This window comes from Colletotrichum navitas, assembly GCF_030913465.1.
Source record: "Colletotrichum navitas strain CBS 125086 chromosome Unknown LY79scaffold_19, whole genome shotgun sequence".
In the NCBI taxonomy this organism is placed as follows: domain Eukaryota; kingdom Fungi; phylum Ascomycota; class Sordariomycetes; order Glomerellales; family Glomerellaceae; genus Colletotrichum; species Colletotrichum navitas.
The window spans coordinates 349,864-377,575 of NW_026850565.1; the positions used below are offsets into that span (position 1 = coordinate 349,864).

The following is a 27,712-nucleotide window of genomic DNA, read 5'->3' on the forward strand; positions in this document are numbered from 1 at the left end:
AAGGACCCTCATAATGGCGCCATCTGGGGCAAAGCGCCCCCTTCTTCCGAGATCGTGACTCCCGGACCCCAGATCCACAAAGCCCCCTCCATCAATGAAGGCGGTGGGCGGGTTCCTCTAGGCTCATGGTCATGTGCGCGGGCCGTTCCTCTCGCGGTTCGCTCGAGGTTCGCTCCACTGCAGCTTGTCGGCACAATGCAGTTAAAATTGAGAAGCGCCGCCTCGCTCGCCAAGACCGTGGTACCGTCGTCGTCGTCGTCGTCGTCGTTGTCGTCGTTGTTGTCGTCGTCCTTGAAGTGACATTAGTCCGAGGTGACGGCAATGAACGACTCGACAGACTAATAAGCTAATAATGCTACTAATAAGTATTAACCCTAGCTATACTATGGGTTAAACCCCTGCTGTTAGATTACTAACTGTAATAACTGTAAAGTAAAAGCTTTTGTAATAATATGATTATATTATTGGTCTCTGTTCTATATTCTATAGCTACCCTAGCTAGCATTGTAACTATTTTGGTTGTAATCAGTAGTTAAGCTCTTATCTATATATTACTTGTTCCTATAATTACAACTAGTACGGCAGCATATACAGCTGTACTAGCTAATACGTCTTTCACCTCATGGAGAAAGCAGGCCATTAGTATGCCAAAGCCAGCCACAAAAGCTGTTGTTGTAAATTATGATAAGTGATGTGTAGAGACCCCCCTTTAGCAACATGATCCACATAGGACCAATAAGGAAGGCGCCTCCAGCAGCTGCATATACAGTACAGGCTCAAAAGTCTTGTTACAGCAAAAAGAACAACCAATCAAGCAACTAGGATCCCACCGTGTGACCCATAGTCATAAGGGATTTACACAACATTATCATAATAACCGGTTTGTTTAGCCTTGGTTTATGTGAGACAAGCATCACGTGACTCTTGTTGCTGTTGGAAGACTTTTGAGCTGGTACTGTGTCTATAATTGGCTTGCCTAACTTTCTAGAGACAACATCCCGCGGCTTGAGAGAATCGACTTGCTCTGTTGTGACTCCAGCAAGAACACTATCGATATTGCAGACAAGAACGTAGTTATCTACGTCGTACTCTGCTGTAGCAAGAAATAGATCTCGGGTAGACTTCAAGCGGCTCTCCATGTAGTTGTGGTCCTGTAGTGCTTTTACTATTATAAAGAAGGCAAGTCAGTCTAAATCTAGCTAATATTAAAACAATACGTAAATGCGTCCAAATCAGAAAAGGCTACATGCTGTACTGCTCAAGTGTTGTCTCCAAACCAGGCGACTCGCTACCTTCAAGGCGCATTTTGGCAACATGTCTTACCATCTGACATTGCAACTTCCGGATCCTCATACGCTGCACCTCAGCAAAGCTGATTCGAAACCGTCTCCCATCCCCAGAGGATGATGACGTGGGCTGAGGGGTTGGCTCTACTTTCTTGCGGTGCTGTATTTCCCAAAGCTTTGTGCTCAGTTTGTTGAATGTGGGCCCAATATAGCTTGGCTCGGGGCTTCAATTGAGCAAATACAGATAAAGGATATTCGGAAATCCCCAACTCCCCCAGAAAGAATCCATTTTCCTCTGCAGCCTTGAACCTATCCATGGCTGAGCAAGGTCTATCTGTTTTGATCCACATTGGTCGAACGCCCGCAACGGTCACATGAGTTTCCTGACTCCAATCTCGACAAAGGCTGCTGCCAAAATATCCCGAACCATGGAAGAAAGAAGGATTCAGCGAGGAGGAACTCCATTGTGAGAATAGACCTTCCAAGCTCAGCCGTTCGCCTCGACATATGTCATTCGCGCAAGGCTATCGTGATGCACTCAAAAAAATAAAGATAAAAGGCAAAAGCATGGACCGACCTCGTCTGTCGGCCAGTTACAGAAGATTCGGAGCAGGTCTATATCAAGGAATATCGGGATGACGAGGACTTTGAGAGGTTGAAGTTGAGTCCAGCAGAAGAGCGGATCAAGGGCGATCGGGAGCAAACCAAAGGCGATCGAGAAGCACCACAGCCAAGAAGGGCACAGGTATCTGTTAAAACGTAGGCAATTAAAAGCAAGTGGGCCAGTAGGCTAAAGTTTTAATTCTTCTCTCTATTAATAATCCCTTAATCCTATTAGTCTTGATTGTTCTATACCTTATTAAGCGCTTAGCAGAGACTACTAATTACATAGCAGATCCTATAGAGTGATTACTCTATCTTATCTTTATATAACCTGTTGTCTATAGTTCATCTGTTCTTAGGGAGTTATCCTTATGTTAGTAGTTCCTATAAAGGTTATACTGCCTACGCGTCTTTGCCTAGTAGGGCGATATTGCCTGTATCTTGTTGGGTCGTAACACACAGCTAGGCAATGTCAGAGTCACAAAAGCGGCACCCCCACTAGAGGATGACTTTGACACGCTACTAGATACTCTGGCTCGCTTCTATTAGAGTATGTATATAGGGTTAGGTTTGTATTCTAATAGATAAGTAGAAAACAACTAAGATAGCTAGTTAGTTAATACCTGCTTGTACTACTCTCTATGTACCTAGTAGAATTTTGAAATACTTGCTGTAAATGCCCCTTGAAAAGAGCCGTCGATGGTACACGTAGCCTTTCTATAGACTAACTGCTTTCCCTTAGTCTTTACCTTAACACCCTGCTATTATCCTGTATTTCAAGCTACAGTATTATCTTAAGTGCTTATAAATTATCTAGAGATCTACCTAACGTATAAACAAGTAGTATTGTCTTTCACCTCCCCTCTTCCGTTTGCTCTTCTTGAAGGGGAGAACTATAGGAACATAAGCCTTTCAACGCACACAGGCGTCTATCCCGTCAGACGATTTAGTCACACACCCGAGTGCCATATCCACCACACACACAACCCAGTATCCTCTGCCTCCCAAGCAGTCTGATCGAGGGTGTGCCCCAGATGGCCTCAGTCTTGCGGAGGTACCATGTCCACCACATATTGTAGGAAGCGGCGTGATGGGCCAAAAAAGTGTGTTTGAATCAAATAGTAAATATCATTCATTGTTGTTCGCAAGGAGGAACCAGAGTTCCCGTTGCCAATGAACTCCCAAACCTATGTATGATGCCGCGAAAAGGAAATAAGTCCTGGTTGATCCATCCCCGTCAGAAATCACCACAAACAAAGCCCAACTTGACACACACACATTGGATATCCACGACGGCCGTATCATAACTTGCGCTAGTGTCCTCAGCCACTTGACCGAGATATGCCATCCCTTTAACCATACGCCGAAAATAAAAAAACCACATTGGATCACTGTGCCTGCCTACTCCTTCTAGGTCTACACCGTAGTGTTGAGGCTCCGTGTAGAGCTATCCTCAATTCTCGGGGGAGTGCAGCTTGGGGTTCGAGGCTCCTAAGCCCCACCTGCCTGAGCCGCAAGAGGCTGCTTGTTCCGCCTGCCCAGCAGCGTGGCGCCATCGAGGCTGAGCTCGAAAGCACCCTTCTGCCTGTTACGGTCTCTAACCTGCTGGCGAGCAGCCGCGGTGACAGCTGCCGAGTGCTGGCCATAACCCTTCTCGTTGATGGGCGCTTGGCGCTCGCGTTCGCGCCCGCGTTGTTGCTCTTGCTGGTCTCTAATCTGGGCGTTGCGCATGCTTTTCTCGAGAGCTTGCGTAGCCTGCGACGGCTTGTGAACGTACTCGGCCTCCTTGCTATCGGCCATCTCCTGATCCTCATCCTCGGACTCCTCGTTGAGGTTGTTGAGGAAGCGAGCCGGTACGCCACCCTTCGTTCCGACCTGCTTTCGGCGTTTCGCCTCTTCCTCTTGTCTATGCACGGCGTAACCAACGTCGAAGACCTCACGCAGGTTGACGGCACCTGGGGAACGGAAGTCGTAGCGGCGGTCGCCGTCGACAAGTCTCGAAGCATCGAAAGCGCGGAGCACGTCGGCCTGGGGCTTCTTCTCCTCTCGGGGAGTGGGGCCGGATCCCTGGATCCACGGATGAGCCAAAAACTCGGTGATTGTGTATCGCTTCTCGGGGTCGACGGTCAGGAGGTGAGAAATAAGATCCTGGGCTGACTTGGAGATGTCATCCCACCAAGGGGACAAGAACGTGTACTGTCCCTTGGCAACCTTCTCTGTCAAGACCTCGATGCTCTCATCGTAAAACGGGGGGAAACCGCACAGAAGCGTGTAAAGAACGCAACCCAGGGCCCACATGTCGACGGATTTGGAGTACCGCTCATCCTTCACGATCTCGGGAGCTGTGTACCCGACTGTGCCGCAGGGCGTCATGGTTTGATTGTCCCAGACAATCTTGGAAAGACCAAAGTCGGCAATCTTGATCTGGCCGATGCCGCCTGCTCCGACGCCGGGAATGAACTCGCCCTCATCGACCTTATCTTCGTCGCCGGGCTGCCTGGGCTTCGGAATCTTGGACGGAACAATGGGAATCGGGCTGAACAGGATGTTTTCCGGTTTGATGTCGCTAGAAAGTATCGGATTAGCAAATGACGGTGGTCAAAGCATGATGACGTCACGAGGCTTATGCTGACTGGCATTTTACCCTTCCAGGCGCTAATGTACTAAGAGGATTGCTCGACGGCCAGACCGTCCGAAGCGAGCAGGCAAAGGGGGACGTACCGGTGAACAACACCTCTTTCCTCGTGCAGGTACTCCAGAGCCTTGGCCACTTGTACGATGACGTGTCGGGAAAGGTCCTCGCTGAAGTATGTGAGGCGGACGATTTGGTGGAAGAGCTCTCCGCCGGGAGCCAGTTCGAGGATGATGTAATAGTACTGCCTCGATTCGGAAAAGTCTATGAGCTTGATGATGTTGGGGTGGTCGAGCTGTCGCATAATCTGAACCTCTTTGAGGATGTTGGCTCTCTATGGTGGCGTCAGCAGGATTGTTCGGAGATGTAAATGGAGAGCCATCCTCGAGTTAACAATAGTAGAGCAACACGTGTGTCGTAAAGTGAGGATGACCCAGCAAGATAGGACAAATGAAATACTGAAAAGTTTTCGCACCTCTGCAGCCTTGGGGACCTTCTTGAAGTCCGGGTGTAAATGCTTGTTTCCCTAAGATCGCTCTTGTTGGTATGGGAATGCTCAGAGAAGGCGACAAGCACAACAGATTGTTGAAGAGAAAAAAACGAAGAAATCATGGTCGCGGCCGTAACCACCCAAGCACCAACTCACCTGCATACTGTTCATTTCATACTTGCGAACGACCTTGATGGCGCACTGGGCGGGGTATTCACCCGTGGTATCGCGCGCACGATAGACGTTGCTGAAGGCGCCATCGCCCATCTTCTCCAGCAGCTCCCATCTCTCTAAGCCAGGGTATCTCGGAAACTTGCTTTTGCTCTCGTTCTCTTCAGCAATGAGCTTCGCAATGTGGGCGCTGTCAATGTTCTTGCCCGCCTTGGAGGTCTTGTTCTGGTTCGGCTCGACGGCGTGGGCGGCAGCGTGACCGGCTTGCGCGACGCGGTTCTGCTGATCATCGCCAGCGAGCGAGTATGCTTCGGGGGGCGGTTGGCCGGGGTTGGCAGCGCCGAACGCTGGCTCGGAGATGCCTACTTGCGCCTTCTGGGGCGGTGAGTTTTGCTGCTTGGGTGACGTTTCGCCGTTTGCGTTTCGAGCTTGCTTTCCTGTAGGCGATACACGTTAACGCTGTGGAGAGGAACGAGGGACACAGAAAAAGAAGCAGATGGCCGAGCAGTGTAGCACAGAACTATACTGCATTCGCGACTAGTCGTAGAAGGACGGGACAAACGTCGCAGGAGGTCAGAGGGAAGGGGGGGCCGTCGTACCGTGTCGGATGAAGTTCTTAAGCTGCTGTATCGTCGACATTTTGATCGTTTGGGTCGCTACGAGGAGCGATCGAGACGTGAGGTTATCCGCGATCCGCTACGTCTAGAGTGAAGCGCAAGTCGCAATTCAACAGGCGGTCGGTGGCTGCCTCAGTCGCAGCGTGCCCCGGGTTTCGAGGGGGGCGGTTTGCTGATTGCCCTGTGGATTGGTAATGCGGAGACGGCGAAAGACAAGTCGTGGGGAGTATGTGCTCTCGAAACGGTGCGATCTGCTGTAGTGGATTGTATCGCGAGAAGGCAAGAGTGAAAAGATTTGTGCCGAGTCAACAAGAGAGGAAATGCAAAGTTGAACTCTTTGTGAAATGGGGAGGGTGGGAGAAGGCAGCTGAAAGGGAGAAATCGTTGCGAGGGGGGGTTTGTGGACTGTGTACGGACGGTGGTGATGTTGACGGAGGGGCAACGTGGACTCGGATGACGGCAGCTGAAGGAACAGGCAGGCCAACTAAAAGACGGGGCGGGAACGCGGGCTGCAGCAAAGCAAGCAAGCAACACGTTTGTCTCAACGGAGGAATTGATTAGGCTAGGCTGGGTAGAGAGGGAGCTGGGGGGGACGACGCTAGGTACCAAAGCAAGATGTGCGGGAAAATGGAGAAATGGGAATGAACCAGGGTGGAGGGTTCAGGCCGGACAGGGCCAGGCAAAGAATGGCAGGCGATGACGGCGTTGAGCGGCACGCAATGTGAGAGTGAGTGCGTGAGTGTTTTGTGTCTACTGTGCGAACGCAGGGGCTGGACTGGATGCCGTCTGCTCGGGCTGATTTTCTGCTCAGCGCGGGCCAACGATGATGACAGAGTGGGAATTGGGTAGGATGAGGTAGGTCGGCGTCAGAAGGCGAAGAAAAAGGTGTGTGGGAGTGGCGTGGATGGTGCCAATGGTGTCAATGGAGCGCGTGGTGTGTGTGAGAGGGTGCAAGTCGAACAGGTACCGTGAGTACCAGAATGAATACCTGGTGAGTATGTTTTTGAAGAGAAGCGGTTACCGAATCAGTGGCGCAGTGAATATGTCAATGTATGAGAGGCGGATCGTGGTAGCAAAGAAAAAAAAAAAAAAAAGGGTAGCGAGGAATGAAGCGGCGACAGGCCTCGGGGCGGGGAGGAGGAGGCAGCCCAGCAGAAGCAGGCCAAGCAACAATAACATTCACTAACAAAACAGCTGCACCAGCAGCGATGAGCGATGGGGAGCGGCCCCGTCTTGGATGCATCGGCAACACCAGCACCAGTACCAACAACGGATTACGCGCAGTAGTGGGCGTGCACGGTGACTGGAAACCCTCTTTTCCTTCTTTCCTTTTCTTCTCTGTCGGCATTCCATGGAAACACATCTGATGACTGGCCGGCCGCCACACTTGGTAGGTACCTTGAGATACGAAACCGAATACCGCAGGTGCGCCCGCCTTGGTTGCTTCCCGTCATGTTAAACAAGGGCGGGGGCAGCCGGGGCAGGCGCCGCAGTGACCCAACCTTTCCTTTCCCATCCGTCCAACATGCAAGGCGGAAGGTGCTACTAGTACACTACATAGGACACTGTGCCTTCCTGCCTCCTGCTCCTACTACATTAATTGGTCTGTATTGCTCTTTTACTTTCCACGGCATACATGCACAAGTCCAAGTACGTACATGCGTACGAACGAACGTGTACTGCAGGTAGGTAGGTAGGTATCTTTCCCAGCCTTTCCGTAGTAGCTTCCTTTTTTGCTTTACCAGTTCATTCCCCTCCGGCTGTCCCGACAGTGATGTTTTCAGCCGCCACCCTCGTTTCAAATTGTCGTTTTCATCACCCAAGACGCCCCTCACAACCCCAGAACCGTCCGACGTGCATCAGATCCAGCATCGGACACAGACTGACAGGGTAGAGTACTCTGGTTTGCTGCACCCGAAGCAAGGAAACGGGACGAGGGGAATTTCGCGGGAATCAAGGCCATGCTCATCCACCCTCACGTTCTCCGGCCCTCCTCTAGTTCGCAGATACCGGGCGCCAGGTCGAAAAGTGATGACATAGGTAGGAATCGAGCACGCGCGTCAAGTCGTACCGTACCGAGAACACTGTGCTACGGCCACGGACCGCCGCCATCATCATGCCAAGAAAGCACTTCTCGGGTGGCGCTGACAGCGCGCTAATGATGCCAGCCGCTTGTCTTGGGGCACTGGTGCGAGCGAGACAGTGATGACACTGTGCGTCTGTGACAGGCAGGCGGGGATTTTACAAATTAGACAGGAAGGAAACCCTTATCATTTTTCAGAAAAAGAAAAAGACAAGGCTCGTGCTGATCTTTCTGCCTGTGTGTGTTCTGCGCTCTCAATCTATCCTATGCGTACACTAGTCGCTCGATGCCCGGCTGAGACAGAAGCCAAGTTGGGCGGCCAGATGGAAGAGACTCGATGACTCGTGAGATGCCCAAAACCGCATTCTCCTGTTTTCGATGAATTTGGAGAGGCCTGGCTGCACTACACTGCAGTGCACTACACTGCAGCAGGGCCGGCCAGGGGCCAGGGCCAGGGTCAGGGCCAGGGCCAGGCAAGGAACCGAACGACCCAAAATCCGTGCAGAGGGACAGAGCCCACGAGCAGGGCTCGCTCGTCTTGCTTCTCAATTCTGGATCAATGGCGCGTTCCACTCGTTTGGATGGCGGGGCCCCCGTTATGACGTCTGCCTCATCGTCATACCCGCCATTCCTGGCGGGGTTTTTTTTTTTTATCATGGGAAGCAGGTGCGCCGTTCAAAGTGGAGGCAGGCACCAGGGAGAGGGAAGGGAAGGGAAGGGCCCCATCGAAGGAGGACTTGTGGGCTTTGCTTTGGCCTTTCCCTCGCTGCCTGAGGCCAATGCTTGGAAATGGTGCGTGCAGACCCCAGCACTCCTCATGATTCATTACTCAGCCCGAGTAAGGCACGTGTCTGAGCCCCACGGACCCTCGTTCGCTTGTCGGTCGCCAAAATGTGACTCTGCTGGGATCCCCTTTCCTCTTTGATCGTCTCTTTTGCTCGTAATCCGCCCCTCTAGTCGCCGCTGCTGTTAGTCTGTCTGTCACTGCCCTGGTGTTTCCGCGCAGTACCTATTGCTCCGTACACTACGGATACAGAGTATAGTGTATCAATCATTACCTATTACTATTATTGTCCCGGCCCTGGTTCGCCGTGGAAGTGCTGATTCCCGTCGTATCCGCCTCGCATCTACCCGCGTCACGACGCACGTCCACTGCTCCATACTCCGTACTACGAGTAGTATTGCTCCGTCCGCCTCGACCAATCATGCCTGTTTTCCTCGCCTCGCTCCAATACCTACCAAAGCACACCCCGCAGCAAGCCGCAGGTCTACATGTGACCGCACGATACAAACGAATAGGTGATTTAAAATGATGAGTGGCTTCTGTGGCTTGCTCATCGCTGCTCATCATCATTTCGCTGACGACAAACGGACACATCTCGATTTGCGTTTGCCAGAGTGCAGCCAGTCTTTCACCAACCAGCCCAGTCCAGTCCGTGGCTTGTCATCCACGCGACGCGGGGGCCGGCCGAGTCCGGGATTGAGATATTGGCTGTCTGGTTTCCGTTTCCTCTGCCTGCCTGCATGCACATGCGCATGCCATGCCCTCGACGAGCAGGCATCAGCAATGACCTCATACCTCGTCCCTCATCAACTCGAGCCGGGCTTCGCAACGATACGCACGGTACGTACTAACTGGTCCTTCGTCTCTGACCGGGGGACATTCTACCGTGTAGAAAAGAAAGATCACAACGTTGTCGACGAACCTCCCTCTACTGCGAGATCGACGCACTTGTCACGACATCCTAGACATTCCATTTCCATTTTTGAATTCCGCACGCAGCCGAAAAAAACTAAAAAGAAAAAAGGCTAAGAGTGCCTCATGGACTGGTCCAGACCACCGCCTGCGCACGAGCCATCTTATTCCGTCATTCCATATGCCGTGCAAGGTACAATTATCAATCACACCAAGTTACCTGCCATGAACTGGTACCTAGCGACCTCGACTTCGTGTGGTAGGCACAGTACACTACTAATCCTACGAGGCTAAACTACTGGTAGGTACCTACCTACCTACCTAGGTGAGCGTCATCGGACCCTTTCTGCAGCACCAGCCACACCCAGCCCCTCTTCGCTGCTTTGTGGGCGTCACCAGCCACTCTTCGGTCTCTTGCTTGTCTAAACGTCGAGTCCTGTCCTGCTACGAGCCCTGGCCAAGAATTTGAGACAGCAAGCATCTTGAGCATTCCATCCAGTTACCCGCCCCGCGATTCCCACCGGCCTAGATCCAGTCTTTGACTTGTCTTGGTTGGCCGATGCGAGTGGCGAATAAGGGATATCCAGGGAGCAGAAGAGCGTCGACTTACACGTACACGCCGCATTGGGACATTGCATCACCGACCTACACAACGTTGGCGGTGCCGACATGCCCAACAATACTACCGTATACAACCAGTATTCGCCTGTTATTCAGCTCATCTAGCGCGCTCGACAAACCCAGCGTCGGACGACTTCACCCGAATCCGTAGCCCTGCTCCCCCCCAGGTTCGGTCGTCATCCACATACGTGCCGCCATCAACAACATCAAGCGCGCCTCATCGTCGGCACTCCACACTCAATTACCATGCCGGTCTTCCTCCCGCTGGGACGGCTCCTTGAAATTTGATCCTGCCACCATGAGAGCGTGCGCGCGCCCGTGCTGAATCGGGAGAGGATCCCGTTCTGGCGTCAGCGCGATACAAAACACACCTTGACGTCATCCCACCGTTGGACAGGCCTGCATGTCTCCCCACGAGGGCTTCCACGGTGTGTGTGATGGTGACATAAGGGGAAAAGCCTGCACAAATCGACACCCGCATTGTCATCTTGACTTGGCCGTTGTTGTCTCGGATGCCTGCCCGTTTTGTGCCGGTTGACAACATCAAACAAGCGAAGCTACGTACACCTTTGGTGGCTCGGTGTGTCTGGATGCGCGTCCTAGTCTATCTATCCTGACGTCTTGGGATCGTCCTCCCTTCGGCGGCCTTCCGATTCTAAATGTGAATCCGTTGCAACCATGTTGTCGTGTGGCTTTCCCTGGCAAAGACTGAGACGCCTGGCTATGGACGATTGGTTCCCCCCGTAAGGTCGCCGCACAGGCACACAATGCTACAAGTTTTGCCCGACCATCGCGGGAGCAAGTTACCACCAGCCCAGGCCGTCACGCCGGTTCCACGTTTTTGCGAGGGCCTCCACAATGAAGTCATTTGTGCCCTTGTCCACTCCCCCCATCTTGATTCTCCCCACGGAAACCCCTTCGTGCCGGCAACCCGGATCGGAAACCACTGCTTGATAACAGCCAGGGCCTGATGGACGGGCTCGGCTTCGCGCCATTGGGGGGGGGAGGGGGGGTGGGTAAGTGGTATTGATATCATTCGCAACGGCATTGCGCCGTTATTTCGAGCAAAGGTTAACGGCAAGATGGGCCATACCTTGGATCAACTTCCAAGATTCCCCACCTTGGGATTTCAAATGGGCTGGCCACACACGCAAGAGGCCAGACTAGAAAACCAAGGGGTGGTATTCGTCCCCCCCCCCCCCCCCCCCTAAACACTGTTTTCTGCTGCCATGGGGTTGGTTTGGTTGCCCGAACCATCTGCAAGCCGTTGAAGATTGGGGTATCATTGGGCAGCAATCACAGCCAGAAGCTGCTCCACAGATTAGCCTTCGCCCACCTCTGGGTTGGGTACATGAAACCAACCCTTTTCCAGGACTTGAAGAAGTCCGGTTTTCTCCTCGAACAGGTTTTCTCTCGGGTACAACAGCCGGGGGGGCAGTTGTGGAAGGCGTGGTGTGGTGTTCAGCAGCAGACTCCCGTAAACCGGGGTAAGGTCTTTTTTTTTTTTTTCTCTTTTCGCCTAGCTAACTAACACTGCATGACGGGAAAACTGGGAACTTCAATCGCGCCTGATCTTGATAGGATGCTTTCTGTCTCCTGGGCGCGAAAGCTCGGCGGTGCGGGAGACAAATGTTGGATACCGGCCTAGGTCGACATCCTGCAAAGCAACTACCGGGTCTGTTTTGTTCCCAACATGCTCTTGGACGATTACTGTCGAGCTGCCTCGTCCAGATGGTAAGGGTTAGGTTCACTTATTTCCGTAATCGGGTTGGCCAAGTATCCATTGTCATGTTTGTCAAGATGAAGCTCTTTCGACGCCCATCTGTGTCAATCCGTGGTGGTCATTCTGCCTCCTTGACTGTCCCGTTGACCAGAGGGTGTTCAGTTACACCGCATGGCCTGTTAGTATTGCCCACTGTTGTGACCTATATAGGTCCTATATAAGGCGTTAGTTGCTGCTCTGCCACTAACGGCGTCGTTTTTAGTATAACAGTTATGAGCCCAGTTCGCTCTGGTGCCAGTATGGTACAGCCCCAGAGTCTAGCGTCTGAGCGTCATAGACCTTGTGGGTTCGATTCCCACTTGTAGCCTGGTCTGGCAGTATTTTAATACCTAGGGTTCGATTCCTATTACAGGCTAGTAGGCTAAAGGGTGTCGCTTCCCCCTGTCAACTCTGACTAAGTATAATGCTCTGCTTAGATTAGGGGTGTCAACTAGATTAAGTATCTCTGCTTAGTCTGGGGGGGTGTGTTGTGACCTATATAGGTCCTATATAAGGCGTTAGTTGCTGCTCTGCCACTAACGGCGTCGTTTTTAGTATGACACCCACATAACAGCACCCCTGCCTTCCCCTTCCCTCGGCAGGGCGCTTGTCCAAAAAGAGTCAACATCGACACAACGTCGTCTTGGTATCGTCCCCTCTTGCAGATGATATCCACCCCCCCTCCTATCTTTCCCATTTCCAACTTGCTTGTCTTTTTTCATCGCCCGGAAAGAAAGAATAGTCGATATTGTTGAGGACAAGTTCTACACGCGTGGGCGTGGGCGGGCGAGCGGGTGATATCATGGTGAAGTCACGGAGAGAGTGATCTACGGCCGACGTCAGTTTCGACGCGAATCCGATGCACGCCGAGAGAACCGATTGCAGGTTTTAGATGGTGCAAGCAAGACAGGGGGAGACGAGGAGGGGGGAAGTGTCTCTCATCCTGCGGTCATCTCCCGGTTGTGTCTTGCCGCTCAGACATGTATGCTCGTATTGCTTCATTTTCTTTTCTATTTGCCCCCTTTTTTTAGTCTACGTCTCATGACGATGTGTAGGTATCAGGAACGCGGATCTACCAGTCGTGGCTTCGCCGCAGCAGCTCCCATTTATTGGGAGCTGTGGACAGGGAGCGTGTCCGGCAGAGTGGCAAGGTTTCCGGGGATGAGCCGACAGTAAGCCTCATATTTCTCCAGCGAAACTTGAGGCATGTCTTTGGTAGGGTTGACACCTCCGGAGATACTCCGGTGTCAGACGACGTCCACCGTAGAGGCGGTGGGGCCGAGTCGATTTGTACGTGTGTTAATGTGTTCTCTGTCCTGTGGTTTTAGTGAAAGTATTTTCCTGCTCGAAAGACGTGTGCGTATGGCCTCATGTTTCAGGCGCAAGGTGATTTTAGACAAGACTAGATAATGGTGGTGGAAGCAAGGGCTCCGCTGGCCGAGGGGCGGCGAAGAAAGTCGTAGGCAGTGTGGACAGCCGATCGAGGATGGTACTGTTTTCCACCATGGGCAAAGGAGATGGCGGTGGCGACGGGGTTTGTAATATTCATGGAGATGAGCGCGTCGCCGAGAGATAAATTGTACGATGTACGAAGTATATCTGCTGGCTGTGAGGTAACCCTTGCTTCAAGACGACAGACGACGACGGCATGGCGAAAGCAAGCAAAAAGAATATAAAGGATCGTACATCTTGCGCTCCGCAATGCCTGTTTGGACTGGCGAGGGCAAACGGATGGACGCTGCCTGAATTTCGAGTATTACGGATATCAGCATCTCAACTGACTATATATGTATTAAGTTGTGGCAAGTACTGAATATCAAGCATTAATCATTGGCTGGGTATTGATAGTATATCACCAGTAGTACCATGCTTGCCAACATATGACTGGTTCGCGTGGGAGGGGAGCTTGAACAAGCCTCCTCCATTCCTCCAGTGCCGATTCAGGATCTAGATTATCTATCATGGGATACCCCGCGTGGTCCTTGAGTGTGGACTTGTAATACTAATATCTCGTAGACATACACTACACAGTGGCGGCCTGTAATTGCAGTGTACGGTAGATGGCAGGAAATGTAACTTTATTGTAATTCTAATGTCCGAGCTATGGATTTGTGGTGGCCTGCCCGGTTGATATTTGGGTATTGGCCCGACCCTGACCAAGATATCCTAACCACGTTATGTTAATTATTAACCACCTGATGAATAAGATTGAAAAGTTAATTAGAGACTAGCATTTGAAGATCTGCTATCCTGTGTAAGAGACATCCTGACGTTTCCAGTCGGACAAAAAGGTCCTTGGGGCCATCAGGGAGAGGAAGGGTTTCAGGGTGGATGCTAAATGTGCAGGTTTCAAACCTGCTGGAAATGACTTGAGGCTTAACATCGACACCCGGAAGTATGGCGTGGAGGGCTTTCTGGTCCGGAACGAGATCACTCTGTTCGGCGGACATAGTGGAATAGAAGAAGATAGATCTACTTGGGGTGGCTAATTGAAGTTGAGGCGGGGGCTCTACTAAATAATCAATTGGTCCTATCCGAATGTTGACTTACCGGGGTCTGACATCCGTCATCCGTGCTTCCCAGTCCATGGGTCCCAGGTTCCGAGCGTGTGTACCCAGATCATACGTCTCACCTCCGGGCTGTCTTGGGAAGGGGTGAAATGTTGGATACAATAGTTGTAATGCTTCTATATAGCTTTTGTTTGCCTTATTGTGCATGTTACCAAGCCTATGGTCGTAACATCAGTCTAAGGATCTGTTAAATTGAGCCTGTTGCTAAACAGGTAGATAGAGTCTGTTAATAACGGCTATTATGCGGTACACCACAAAAGCGTTTCTCCTTGACTGTCCCTTACTTTGGTAACTAAGATCTGACGAAGTGCGTGGAGTGGTTTCTAGAGTACCGCTCGCACAATTAGCATATCCTCGCCTTGTAAAAACCGACCGAAATCTTCCAGGAAAATCTGAATATGGGACTGTTGTTATCATCCTGGGGTCAAAGCCGAAGACCCAGAAGGGCGAGCATGGACGCAAAGTTGCAGACAAGCCGGCGCCACCTCTACCTAGGTGATGGATCCCCCGTAGTGTCATCAGAGCATTGTGTCCTTCCTTAGAGACTGATCAGTCACATAGAGGCTGAAAGCTGTCAGGCAGTGTTGATGACTAGAGAAGGAGAGGTTGTATTTTTACTTTTATTACTCTACAATTCATCCATTTCTCTCCGCAGGATGTTAAAAAGAGGTAAAGCTATCAGTCCGAGAAACTTAGCTAAACAGAACTACTAAAGACTAGCAACAGCAACTGAATGGTAATTTATGCTGTATGTAGTAGTTTAGAGATGCAGGGGACCCCCTTAATTGAGATTTATCTTACTGTCTTCTCCGCTCAACTCGGTCATTCCGCTCACCCCGCTCATTATCTGGAACCCAGGGTGGCACTTATTTTCCGGCACGCAGTCTATCATATCGAAGCACCGCTCCAAGCAACACATTAGCACCAATCGCGCTATGCACAAGTTAGCCGCATTCGATCAACCGGGTTCATGGGAACAATCGTACCAATCCTCTGACGAGCAGAATTCTGTAGGGTTGTGACTGATACCCTCTCTTGTTGGTGTGAAGATCATGCTTGTCGGCACCCGCATGCTAGTGTAGCAACTGTCATGTCCGGCGCCGCTGATCATTGGTCTGAACAGTTTTCGCTCCCCAGCCCCAGGAAGCGTAGAGCACACATCAGCTGCACTCGCCTCGACAGCAGCGATGCAATCCGGATGGAACCGAACGGCCGGACTGTCAACCAGCAGCTCCCACTCGACAATGCATCCTTTGCCGCTGTCATCCTCGCCGATACGCTTGAACTCCTCCTCGCAGCGGCGGACCATTTCGCTCAATACTGCGTCCTCTACGTGCCGCACATCGAGGGTGAACTTGACCGTATGCGCCATTGTGTTGATGGTTCCTGGATCTGTGGTGAAGATGCCCGTCGTAGCGAGGCCGCTGAGCTCATGAGCAATGGCGTTGGCCGCCACGACGAGCTTGCTTGCACAGAGCACCGGGTCCTTGCGCGCGTACAATGGCGTTGTTCCGGCGTGACTATCGCGACCCCTAACTGTGATGTTGAACCATTTGAAAGCTTGCACGCCTGGATTCATGGTTAATACCAAGGTCTTTTGATGACCGTCGCCAGGCCTGGAGATCTTACCTTGAACGATGCCAATCTTTTCCTTTTCGTCTTCCAGAATAGGTCCTTGTTCAATGTGTAGCTCGAAGTGCGCGGCAAAGGGATTTGTGCGATACGAAGCCGCGCGTTCGCCAGTGTATCCAATCCTGTCGAGCTCCTCTTTCATGGACTTGAGCTGACCATCGCGTGACGATACCTCCTTCAGGTCCCAGGCTGTTTGAAGTGGGATGGCTTCAGCCCACACACCTGAAGCCACGGCCATTTTCGGGAACCGCGCACCCTCTTCGCTAGGTTTGGTCAGTACTCAGTCGGGAACGAGGATTATGCAACCCAAAAGTAGACATACTTTGTCCAATTGACGACGCCAACTGGTCCTTCGGTCTCGTATCCGTTCTCACTCAACACTCGCAACACCTCGAGACCCGCGATGACACCCAGTATGCCGTCGTAGCGACCGCCAGTAGGCTGCGTGTCAAGATGGGACCCCATCATGATTGGTGGTGCATCCTTGTTCTTTCCAGCACGAATTGCGAACAAGTTGCCCATCTCATCATAGAAGGTCTCGCAGCCGAGCGACTTGGCGTGCTGCATGAACCAATCTCTTACTTGCTTGTCTGCGTCGCTCAAGCTAAGTCGAGCCATGCCGGTATCGATGGATGCTCTGCTATTGTGAGATTGTGGACGTGTGTTTTTTTGGATGATTGTCTAGGAGACTCACTCTCCATATCGATGTGCGGCGCCAAATTGGCAACTCTCATGCAGCAGTCCAGCCAAGCTCTCTTGGCTGATCTTCAGTTGACTCGTCCTGGCTAAAGAACCCATTGTTGCCGTTGCTTTCTTCCGCGAAAGGTTTCCGTCAGTCCGAAGTTGGTTAAGTGAAAACAATTCAAGTCGAGTGGAATGATGCAGCTAGAATGGTGTGGTTGAAACAATTCATGAGGCTTCATGACATGCAGTGATATACTAACTCGCGCATGCTCCAATCTGTGATGCAGTCAACGGCAACTGATGATGCCCCGCACCGGGCGATAGGACAACCCAACTAGGAGGTGATTATCCACCGACGGCGGACCACCGCCGTCGGTCGTAATCGGCCGTCGGTATTTACCCCGGTTGACCGCCGACGATGCGGGGGCAGCTTTACTCATCGGCTAGCTTATCCCCAGATTAATGCATCCAGATAGCCAATGGTAGCTTTGCCGGTTATCAGACCAAGATTGGTATCTCTGTAATGGGTTCCACTTTATCGGTTCATTATCCGCCACGTTGGGAAAAGAGGAACTGCAGTTATCAATTGAGTATATACAGCAACCCATACCTCGTGAATCCCTCCAAACTTCAGAGTCTCGTACCGCACCCGTCACGATGACGAACCCGGACAAAGACTTATCGAGCAAGGATGAAGAGGCCCGACAAGAAAATGACAGTAGTAGCATCAATGCTGCGGACGTCGCGGTTGATCCTCAGGAACGGGCGGTGTTGTCCAAGTTCGACAAGTTTGTAATGCCGCAGATGGCACTTCTGTGCCTCTTCGCCTATCTTGACCGAACAAACATTGGTATGCAGCTCTACCGGCATCTTCGCAACGACATGCTGACTGATGAATCTCAGGAAATGCTCGCGTATTTGGTCTGGAAGAAGACACGGGTATGAAAGGCACCGACTTCAACGACATCTCCATGTACTTCTACATCTCCTACGTAATCTTCGAGACGCCTTGGGTCATGGCCGTCAAGAGGCTGGGTCCGGGTCGCGTTCTTGCCATCGCGATCACCAGCTGGAGCGCCATCACCATCGGTACCGGGTTCATCAACAGCTACGGCGAAGCAATTGCCCTGCGAGTCCTCCTTGGCTTTTTCGAAGCCGGCCTCTTCCCAGCCTTAATCTACGTCATCTCGGAAATTTATCCTCCCGCGTCGCAGGGTAAGCGCGTGGCTGTGCTCTACATTACCATCGCGCTGTCTGGTGCGCTGGGCGGGTTGTTCGCGTACGGTGTGCAGAGTATGGGAAAACGCCATGGACTCTCTGCCTGGAGGTGGTTGTTCATTGTAGAGGGTGTAATTTCGATGGTCATCGGTGTCCTTTGCTGGGTCACTTTGCCGAAATCACCAGAGACAGCCTGGTTTCTCAAGGAAGAAGAGAAAGCTGCCATGGTGCGCATCAAGGAGCGCGAGCAGCCGCTCAAGGAGAACAGCTCGTTTTCTTTGCCGCAGCTTGTCATGGCCATTACCGACCCCTTCGTCTACCTCGCTTCTGTGGCACTATTCTGCTCCTCAATCGCCCTCTTCGGTTTCGGCACATTTCTTCCTACTTTGCTCAAGGGACTCGGGTAACTTTCAGGACACGTGTCATAATAGAGCGCTCGCTGACGATTTCCAGGTATACTTCTCTTCAGGCGAACTACTTGAGTATCCCCGTTTATGTCCTGGCATCCATCTCGACCGGAATCACAACATTCGTCTCTGACAGAATGAACCGCCGCGCTATCTGTCTCATACACTCGCCCGTATTGGTCATATGTGGGTATGCCATCGCGGTTGGCACCGGCAATAAAGCCGCTGGATTCTTTGCCATGTTTCTTGTGGGCGCCGGTGTTTACTCTTTCAACACTGTCCTCGTCACGTAAGTCTCCCGTCTTGAGAAAGAGAAAGGTGTATATGCTGACTCCCAGTAGCTGGGTTTCAAACAACATTCAGCCTGATTACAAGCGCTCTGTTGCAATCGCCATGCTCATCTCTCTTGCAAACGCTTCCGGAATGGCCTCGTCCCAGATTTACCCCTCATACGATGCCCCAAGGTACATCATGGGCAATGCCGTTTCTCTGGGAGGAGAGGTTATTGCATTGATTTGCGTAGGTTTGATCTACATGCTTCTGAAATGGCGCATGCGCCGGAAGGAGCGTCTGCTGGCCGAGGGCAAGGAAAGCAACGGTAAGGATGGCGATCAAGCATTGAACTTCCAGTATGTGTTTTGAAGACTATTGAACACTCTTATGAACATGCTTTTTATTTTTATTTTCTATTTTCATTTTTCTTAGAGTAGAGCCATATCCCCTTTTCGCCAGTTATGTTGTGTATCATATAATATACGTTATCTCAGTGCATTTCCCGGACTAGGTAGTTGCTGGGAAACTTTGAAGGTCTAGTCTTTGATTGGCTGGAAAACTCCACTCTTATTAATGACTCAATGTGCAGCGTCTGCCCTTAACGTCTCCATTTCTGCACTTGGGCCGAAGACATTCGTTGTTACTTTAATGCTGGCTCTTGCTTCAGGATCCTGATACGGGCTCCCGAAGGCCTTTCCAGTAGATCGCATCCACTTTTACAATGGCAAATCGCAGAAATGTCCATGACTGCACTCTTGTACGTAGAGCCTTTCTCCAAGTATCCAGCAAAGCTCGATCAAATGACACCATGTGCGGCTCGCTTTGCTGCAGTGACAGCATGTAGCAAAACAGACCTGGGTATGACAAGCAGTGTCTGGTGTAAGCCGGCCAGAAAGCGGACTGATGTCTTACGTCGAGCCCACAGATGAATTTTGTTATGGTCTGCACCAAGCTACGCGAAGCTTGGAGGATTGATGCTGAGGATGCCGGTAGCGTACTGGGGTTGATGTTGGTACTTATGATGGGGCGCAAAAGGGCGCGGAAGATGAGAATGTGAGCGGTATAATATGTAACATATAACGGAGCATGGCCCTCTATGGAGTGCTCTGCAGACGGTTCCGTCTCGGGATGCCACTGGAGAGATTCGGGTAGGCGGTCCAACCAGTCGAGAAGTTGTTGTCGGGGGCCACGTGCTTGAGATATTAGCGTCTCTAGTACCGGGCGTTGTGATATCGCGCGAAGAGTGCTAAGAGCGTTAGCAGCGGCATCATGACTGGCATAGTCCTGACGCGAAGAGACTCACAAGAATAATCGGCAGATCTCATCCGCGATCCTGGTTAATGAGCAAAGGTGGATAATGTAGTCTGGTGATTGACATCCGTCAGGAAGTGCCGGTGTTGCAGTGTCAGTGACAAAATCATCTGCGGTAAGAGGTGATACGTCCCAGTCGTCATGTCTTATCATGGACGACCGACCATGTGTGACAGCCCTCCAAGTATGTTCGACATAAATAGACCACCACAGTCTTCTCCGCAGTCGAATTTCCCAAGGTGGTAGGTTCCAGTCCCTTGGATCCGCATTGAGACCTAACGACTGCGCCATCCCGAGCAAGGAAGCAGCCATCGACCAAGCAGAGGGGTTCTCGACTGAGACGGAATCAAAGGAGACCTGATTCAGTAATAGGAGAAATATCTGAACAGTTGAGAGCCGTGGGAAGTTCAATTCTCTCTGAAGACAAACGTATGAGATTTGCCAAAGAGCATCGATACTTGGCTTCGTAGACGCATTGGTCATACACAGTGTCTCATCCCATGGCGTGAAGGACAAAGAGAGCATGTAGATCCCTGCCAACAGCCCAGTCGACGCCTCTGCGACAAAGCCTTCTATGTCTGGAAGGATGCGCGACCGGGACAGGATAGGGAGTGCTTGGAAGACGAATCTGAAGTATCTGTTGATAGTCAGTCTGCCCATGTTGCTGTGAGTGCCAAAAAGAAAGAAAGAAAACCCCCCCCGGAGACTTACAGCCTGACAAGCGAGGCTCCAGTGGCCTTATCGACGATGCCTTCCAATTTCTCTCGTTCATCGACCTCAGAAAGACAATTATTAAGGACTCTTTGTGATTCAGTGGCTGTTCTAGTCTGACTTTGCAAGAAATGGAGTGGTAGGCTCTTGTCAACAGTGACATTCCTGTATGTCACTCTGAAGAAATCAACCTCGTCGTGGTCATTGTAAGGGAAATGATCAACCAGGAATGGGTCCGACTCGTTCGAGAGTCCAATGAATGTTGTAGAGTGGTTCGGGCGTTGGTCTAGTGAACTTCTGTCGTGGGCACACTTCATGTTTGGTTCTTCCACAGCTGAATCTCTTGCAGGTTGCGGAGTCCCTTCACCGCCAGATATTACATTACGTCCTTGGGATGGCTGCAAAAAGGCAGCCGGTGAGTCTTGAAACTCTAGGTTCTGAGGGAGTTGGCCGTTTCCAAGATCCCAGTTCAAGGGGCTGTTATTAGGCCACATAAACTCTGAGACGGCATCTCGATCCTCAGCAGGATTATCTGCAGGATGATCAGCATATTTGGCCGGGAGATTGTTTGGCTGGTAGTGGTACTTGTCATATTTAGCATGTCTTGCTGTGCTTGCAATAGTAGACCCGGAGATAAGGTCATCACATTGTGGGTCGGTGATTGGCTCCGTGGCCCGGCGGCCGCCGAGGGAGAAGCAGTTTGACGACCCTTCGGCCTTCTACCGGGGTTACTAACAAAGGTGCATTCCCGGCCTATCCTCTTGCACAGGTGGCATGGTTGCAATGGGTCCGGGATGTTGCAGAGCGCCTTGCGTGCGCGGCATAGGTCACATGGTCGCTGTGCCTTAGACCGATAACGTCTGGTCCCCGCTACTGTGGAATCTGTGGCTATTGAAGGTGTACTCATGATGTAGAAATAATGACTGGGGAACAGGTCGACTCAAATGATCTGACATATCCGCCAGCTGTCGAGAAAAATAGCGCAAAATAGTGTCACCGGATGATTATTAATCCTTTTCCACGTAACCCACCCCCTTGGTATAAACCACCCTGCACCCAAACCACCATCATTAATACTATTACTACTACTATCACTAGTTATTTCACAAGGCTTACTGTAGGGAAGTTCAGTTATAAGATCCCATAGTAGTGTGTTGATTTCTAGAAAATTCGTTCTATTGTGTTAAGTATCAGGCATTATTTTTATAGTGTATTTGTAACAGACGCTAAGAGTTGCGTCTATTTCAAGGGCCTTTCGGTCGGGCCTAGAAGCCCAAGGGTATGCAAGTCAACTGCTCTATGACACTACTTGCACGTAACCTTTAGACTCTAAGATGACACGTACGCAATCTTCCTAGACATGTATTGATTTACAGTTCTTCTAAACATTCAAAAGCATAAATTGTGGGCCGTAGGCGTGTGGTTGCATATGTAAATCGAAAACTAATAAGTCAAAAGCCACAAAATGCGACTCTGGCAATAAGAGCATTACTATACTATTGCTGAGGACTAAAACAATTCATTCACCCCGCCAACTTCTAGCGTTCTAGAAAGCCGGTATAATGGTACGGCTGATTCAAGCAGCATTATTTCTACTCGATCGCAAAGTGACCTTGGAAGTTGGTTGCTAGCGCGGATAACCTGTAATATATGGAGTAAAACAGAGCCGAAGAAAGAGTTCCTATTCCGAGAAGAAACATGAATGAAAAACAGCATTGGATTCTTTCTCTTTCATTCTTTCTCTTTATTTATTTCTCTTTCTTTACTTTCAATAGCTTGCAATATATTCCAGATTCCACGGTGCATAACCTTGCAGGCCGCACCATACCATGCTTTGGCGCGCACTTATACACCGAAAAGGGCCTATCGCGATACTGGTCCTATATGGTCCTATATTGAACGTTACATATTTCACTGTGCCGGCCATGCTGCCATTTCAATTGTTCATTGGCCGCCTGATATGCATGCTTTGCGGCGCAGCTTAATAGGCAGACTGCGAGGCACCCCACCTTGGCTCTGACCACGCCCCATTTTCTCGCTCATCTGGGGGCTTGATCACCCCCTCTCTGCATCCTAATAGATTTTCCATCATCTTAATTCCAGAGACTTTTCTTTTCGATTGCTGGTCAACATGGACTTTGGTATCGCGTCCGGCGTTGCGGGGTTCGTCTCGCTGCTGATACAGATCGCCTCTGGCATCAACAAGCTCCGCGACATACTCAAGAACGCAGAACAGGCTCCCGCGGAACTGAAACAACTCCTCAAAGAGCTGGAGTTCTTGCAACGTCTCATGGATAGTGCTAAAGGACTATCCCGCGACCCCTCTTTTGAGCACTGCGAAGCGACCTGCGGTCTCCTCGTTCAGGGGCTGGAAAAGCTGTATCAGAAGTTGCTCATGGATTCCGAGAAGGTAAAGGGGCCAAAGATGGTGAAGACGCTCCTGGCTTTTCGCCACTGGAAAAAGGACGTTGACGACTTGCTCCGGAATATCCAAGCGGCCAAAATCAATTTGATCCTGTTCGTACTCACATATGCTAACCCCCTACACGATCCGCACTTGTTCAGCTGACAAAACTACACAACAGTCTTACCTCGCATCGAACTTCACAATGCCTTAGCGAGATGATGTTGGTGAACCAGCTCCACGGAACGTCTGCTCAACTATCAGTCTCTGCCACCGAGACCGACTTGCCCGTTTCTCCAACCCCGCTAGATGCTTCTTCCCGCCAACCCCTCGGGTCTTTTGCTCCCATGACCAACTCTCGGGGCATGATAACCCCAAGACCTAAGGCTCGCGGAAATTGCTTGTCTTGGTCTTGCTCATGTTCATGCCATCGTACGGAAAAGACTTCTCGACGCTTCTGGGCGCTCGAATACACTCACCCAGCGGTCTTCCAGCGGACCTGCGACTCTTCGTCCTGCAACACTGCCAAGTACGGTGGAATGTTCAGAATCGCGCTGTCGCAGATTGGAGTCCGGTGGGCCGCGGCCATCCAGTTTTACATCCTTGCGGAATCGGGAAAGTTCTCCATGCGACCCTGCTTCGAGATGGAACGAATCGTGCCTTACACATCTCCAGGCTTTGAGTTGATCTGGAAATGTGAGAATGGTCTAATTAGGTTCGAAGAAGCTCAAAAGGGGCTTGTTGAACTGAGAAGGATGGACCCAACATTTCCTACGCATGTCAACCCAGATGGAAAGTCTTACATTGAGGTATGAATCTTAAGGGCACTCATTTCGCACTCTAATTGTCTGACTAGGAGCTTTTACGACGTCCGTGGATATCCAAGGAACAGTTTCAACTACTCGAGCTTTTCATGCAGGAGTTCAAGATGTCAAAGGGGACCGAACGTCCTGGGTGAGCAAACCTTCAATATGAGAAAGCTCAGAACCGACGTCCAAAGGACATAGCTAATTTTGTCATACCGTTATAGTTTTCTTTCACTCTGTGCAAAATGGATCGGAGAAGGCCCTCATATAGATTTGTTAGAAACGCTCCTCGCCCTCGGCTTTGATGCGACTGTGGTCGACACCCAGAACTGGCCGGAAGTGTCTTCGCCAAACTGGTTGTCCGAGTCAATGACCCCCGACCCGTTCTTCGTGGAGTATATAAGTACACTATGCCAAGATAACCAAGGCAAGGCACAATTCTTGCTATCACCGAGTCTCGCGAATCTAACCGATACCTTGTAGGATTTGCCGGCTTGGCGCCCCTTCACGAAGCCATCGTTTTTGGTTCGCCAGATTCGATCAGAGAATTTGCTCCACGATTTGATGTCAACGGGAGAAACTTTCTCGGCCAGACTCCTCTTCATTTTGCTGTCTCAAATACCCTGCACCTGAAAGTCCTTTTGGAATTTAACCCTGAACTCGACGTCCCCGACAAGTATGGCAACACGCCACTGATGTATGCGGCCGCAGAGAATCAAGAAGAGTCTGTGATGATGCTCCTCGATGCTGGTGCGGATGCATATGCTCGGGAAAGCCGATACAATCGCACCTTCATTGCGTACGGGGCTCTGAGGGATCATTGGAAGCTTGTTCTCAACTGTCTTTCGCGGATCGAGTCCTTGGAAGGCAAAAAGGTTGCAGAAAAATGGGCCGAGGATGCTACATTGCTATTTCACGTCAAGTATTCGAATAGACGAGGCAAAAGGGATGCGACATTTCATCAGTTCCTTGCCAAATGCGGCGACGTCAATTTTCTCTACGACAATCTTAACACTGGCAACTTAAAGAACACCCTCCTTCACAATGCTTCATCGGTGTCAGACTTGGACGCGTTGCTCGACAACGGATTCAAGCTTATCAACCACAGTAACAGCGCAGGTCGACATCCTCTCATTGAAGCTGCTGGTCGAGATATACCTAGCCTTGTGGAGGGTCTTCTTAATGCTGGGGCCGATATCGAGTTAAGAGACCATTGGCATCGCACAGCGCTTCATCACGCTTTAGCCAGGTTGGGTACTGGAGCGACAAACGCTGCATATGAAGCTATGGACACTATCCGCATATTCGTAGCCCACGGGGCGGATCTCCTATCCAGAGACAATTGCAGATGCCCTTGTTCCCCCGAGGGTTGCCTTCCCGGTGTAGAACTCATGCATAGTCTTGATCAAAAATGGGGTGTTGCGCATTTCCCTGCATGGGCAATAGAGTGGGTTTGCCTTGTCTATGAGAGCAAGGGCACAGATGGGGCAAAGATAGCTATTAGATCGCTTTTGCGACGAACGAAACATGAAGAGATGGGAATGACGCATGTGTGTTGTCGGAGGCCTCCCCGATTTCCTTGGCACCCCTCTCCCTTCTCTGGCAGTCCAAGTTACATTCCCGACGACGATATCGATGATATCTTAGAGGAAGAGTCCGAATTTATCGAGATCCTAGAAAAGGAAATGGCGCAGAGCACTGACCAAGAGTACGAACTGTTGTTTGATGAATGGATCCGACATATCAAGTCATCACTAGCTGTCTTGTGCAAAGAGGCTGCGGAGTATGACCAAAAGGTCAAAAACGATAAAAATGACAAAGAGGCATGTAAACCCCTTGTTAACATTTTCTCAGTAGGCTTACTAACAGTGGAGGCAGTCCGGACTCCAAATAGATCACAAGAACGATTGCTTTGTGTCTCTTCAGAGTTTCAACTTTCTTGAGGGAAGGGATCCCGCCGGGGATGTGAAGACCTCACTGGCGTACTACGTCCTTTGTCTGGGAATTCAATATCAACGCCTCCAAGCTTCTGGCAATGATTCCTCTCTGGCCAGTTGGTATTTGATAAGGATGCGTGGTCTCCATCGAGTTCTCGACATCATGGAATTTTCTGCATCTCAAATTGCTCATGAAATGAAATCTGCAAGAAATCTCTCCCGCATATATCCCCGGAGCGTTTTTGAGGTTGAAAGGTGGATTCAACACTTCTTATCGTCGATTTTGGAAAGAGAGGAGTGAATGTTGACCTGGGAAATGCTCGGGAACGGAATCTTGGGCTTGCCCAAGGTTAGGAGAGGATGAACAGTACCGACCCTGAAATTGCATTTTGGTCTCGATAACATGATCAGCTTCCCATAAACAGTGACATTTGGAAGACGGATTTGCTAATATAGGTCACATACTGTCGAGACCGGTAGCGTATGTGGCGTCAATTTCCCGACCAACCCCTCTCGGATCCAGCGATTCAGGCCCAATATCTTACAGCATCTCACCCAATAATACGCCCACTAGTGACCGTACGGCTCGGATATCTGCTCCCTCGGCCATGGCGCCGTCCGAGACGACGTACGGCCAGAAGACGACCATGTCGACCTCGAGGCAGGCGCGGGCGTAGTTGTCGCGCGCGCCGCCCTCGAGCTGTTCCTTGCAAATGTCTCTCGGTAAGGGAAGTGGTGGAGGGCCGGGTTTCTGGATGAGATAGGCAGCCAGTGTGGAGGTTTGAAGCGGAGGCTGAGATGAGACGGCAAAGCGAATAGGCGTAATTGCCGAACCTGGGCGGGCTTCCCGGCGCTTGTGGGGCGCGCGGCCCACTGTTCCCGGGCCCCCAAATGAGGACGCTCAGCCGTATTTCGAAGGCTCTGATGTACCCCGTATCTGGAGACGGGCATCTTCTCCTGCTTCGTCTATGTCCTCATTACCGGACTTCACGCTGTCCATATTTTCATGACAAAAACGTGGTTCGCGGCGGCGTTCGTGGTTGGCGACGTGTTATCCCTTCTTTTGCAATCGAATGGTATGTACCATCTCATCATGGTTGGAAGGAGGTTTGGCAAGATGCAGAACGGGAGCAGCTGGATCAGCGCGTAGAGGGACGGTAGGATATGCTTCCAGGACTTGGACTAGAGGGCGTCAAGACTTGATCCTGGGAAAACAGAACGCAGTGCAGGTCACTCTCGCGATCATCCATCACGATTGAGGCTTTCATACCTCTACATACTTAATACCACAAAGAAAGCGAACCCGAGTTTACTATATATAGTCTTCTTGGTATGGGGCTCGGATTGCGCGTCCCCTCTTGTTTGATACATGGGCATGCGCATACCAAAAACAATCAATGCCTTATCGTTATCAGTACTCGCTTAACTCGTCTCCGATAAGGACCCCTACGTTAACTTTTTGGCGAGGTGGGGAGCACAGGCCACTTGTCTTCCGCCCCATCCCCCCCCACGGGGGCACTAGATCTGCATGTGCCATGAGCCGAGAGCAGGCATAATCGTCGCCGTCGACCCCGCATCAGCTCACTGATAGGCGGGAGCTCTGGCGAACAGCAGCTGTTGGTCGACGGACTCCAGCGGTATACAGCCCGGCAGCAGTCAATCAATCAGGGGTCGCTACACCTCACCTCACTTCACCGCACCTCCTCCCCAACCTTTCTACTCCCACCATGCTTCCCTTCGTACGGTTTGCCTCGCCCAAGAAACCGTCGAGGCTTATTGTTTCTCCTCCTCCCATCGA

The 27,712-nt window shown here is 51.0% G+C and overlaps 6 protein-coding genes across 6 annotated transcripts; 3 read left to right on the plus strand and 3 right to left on the minus strand.

Annotated features, from left to right (window-relative positions):
* Window positions 1-3,287: 3,287 nt before the first annotated feature.
* LY79DRAFT_134358 (kinase-like domain-containing protein) lies at window positions 3,288-5,924 on the minus strand. The gene is made up of 4 exons (XM_060550888.1): window positions 5,782-5,924; window positions 5,168-5,619; window positions 4,611-4,855; window positions 3,288-4,455 (listed from the first exon to the last, which is right to left on the minus strand). The coding sequence occupies exons 1-4, from the start codon at window positions 5,819-5,821 to the stop codon at window positions 3,381-3,383; spliced, it is 1,812 nt and encodes a 603-aa protein (XP_060415769.1). The 5' UTR covers window positions 5,822-5,924; the 3' UTR covers window positions 3,288-3,380.
* Window positions 5,925-9,162: 3,238 nt separating this feature from the next.
* Window positions 9,163-9,991, plus strand: LY79DRAFT_549198 (uncharacterized protein). Its single transcript, XM_060557455.1, has one exon. It carries the CDS (start codon window positions 9,192-9,194, stop codon window positions 9,693-9,695), a length of 504 nt encoding a protein of 167 aa, XP_060415770.1. The 5' UTR covers window positions 9,163-9,191; the 3' UTR covers window positions 9,696-9,991.
* Window positions 9,992-15,397: 5,406 nt separating this feature from the next.
* LY79DRAFT_512392 (hydantoinase/carbamoylase family amidase) lies at window positions 15,398-16,961 on the minus strand (the record flags this gene model as incomplete). Its single annotated transcript, XM_060554363.1, has 5 exons — window positions 15,398-15,464; window positions 15,518-16,100; window positions 16,161-16,426; window positions 16,486-16,800; window positions 16,858-16,961. 5 exons carry the CDS (start codon window positions 16,959-16,961, stop codon window positions 15,398-15,400), a joined length of 1,335 nt encoding a protein of 444 aa, XP_060415771.1.
* A 454-nt stretch (window positions 16,962-17,415) lies between these two features.
* On the plus strand, window positions 17,416-19,250 carry LY79DRAFT_134460 (major facilitator superfamily transporter). Its single transcript, XM_060550889.1, has 4 exons — window positions 17,416-17,697; window positions 17,751-18,468; window positions 18,519-18,761; window positions 18,814-19,250. The coding sequence occupies exons 1-4, from the start codon at window positions 17,505-17,507 to the stop codon at window positions 19,112-19,114; spliced, it is 1,455 nt and encodes a 484-aa protein (XP_060415772.1). The 5' UTR covers window positions 17,416-17,504; the 3' UTR covers window positions 19,115-19,250.
* A 158-nt stretch (window positions 19,251-19,408) lies between these two features.
* Window positions 19,409-21,674, minus strand: LY79DRAFT_512386 (fungal-specific transcription factor domain-containing protein; the record flags this gene model as incomplete). Its single annotated transcript, XM_060554362.1, has 4 exons — window positions 19,409-19,991; window positions 20,049-20,693; window positions 20,768-21,374; window positions 21,491-21,674. The coding sequence occupies 4 exons, from the start codon at window positions 21,672-21,674 to the stop codon at window positions 19,409-19,411; spliced, it is 2,019 nt and encodes a 672-aa protein (XP_060415773.1).
* A 1,161-nt stretch (window positions 21,675-22,835) lies between these two features.
* Window positions 22,836-26,316, plus strand: LY79DRAFT_134485 (uncharacterized protein). Its single transcript, XM_060550890.1, has 6 exons — window positions 22,836-23,284; window positions 23,353-23,980; window positions 24,028-24,125; window positions 24,202-24,404; window positions 24,461-25,800; window positions 25,856-26,316. Exons 1-6 carry the CDS (start codon window positions 22,899-22,901, stop codon window positions 26,213-26,215), a joined length of 3,015 nt encoding a protein of 1,004 aa, XP_060415774.1. The 5' UTR covers window positions 22,836-22,898; the 3' UTR covers window positions 26,216-26,316.
* The last annotated feature ends 1,396 nt before the right edge of the window (window positions 26,317-27,712 follow it).

What these genes read in the sequence shown, in the direction of transcription:
- LY79DRAFT_549198 (XM_060557455.1), top strand. Translation starts at nt 9,192, where the DNA reads ATGATGAGTGGCTTCTGTGGCTTGCTCATCGCTGCTCATCATCATTTC.
- LY79DRAFT_134460 (XM_060550889.1), top strand. Translation starts at nt 17,505, where the DNA reads ATGACGAACCCGGACAAAGACTTATCGAGCAAGGATGAAGAGGCCCGA. An exon ending in ACTTTGCTCAAGGGACTCGG is followed by an intron (nt 18,469 to 18,518) that starts GTAACTTTCAGG and finishes GACGATTTCCAG; the next exon opens with GTATACTTCTCTTCAGGCGA. An exon ending in TTCAACACTGTCCTCGTCAC is followed by an intron (nt 18,762 to 18,813) that starts GTAAGTCTCCCG and finishes GACTCCCAGTAG; the next exon opens with CTGGGTTTCAAACAACATTC.
- LY79DRAFT_134485 (XM_060550890.1), top strand. Translation starts at nt 22,899, where the DNA reads ATGGACTTTGGTATCGCGTCCGGCGTTGCGGGGTTCGTCTCGCTGCTG. An exon ending in AAGGGGACCGAACGTCCTGG is followed by an intron (nt 24,126 to 24,201) that starts GTGAGCAAACCT and finishes ATACCGTTATAG; the next exon opens with TTTTCTTTCACTCTGTGCAA. An exon ending in ACTATGCCAAGATAACCAAG is followed by an intron (nt 24,405 to 24,460) that starts GCAAGGCACAAT and finishes GATACCTTGTAG; the next exon opens with GATTTGCCGGCTTGGCGCCC.
- LY79DRAFT_134358 (XM_060550888.1), bottom strand. Translation starts at nt 5,821, where the DNA reads ATGTCGACGATACAGCAGCTTAAGAACTTCATCCGACACG. An exon ending in TAAGAACTTCATCCGACACG is followed by an intron (nt 5,620 to 5,781) that starts GTACGACGGCCC and finishes TATCGCCTACAG; the next exon opens with GAAAGCAAGCTCGAAACGCA. An exon ending in ATGAAATGAACAGTATGCAG is followed by an intron (nt 4,856 to 5,167) that starts GTGAGTTGGTGC and finishes ACGCCACCATAG; the next exon opens with AGAGCCAACATCCTCAAAGA.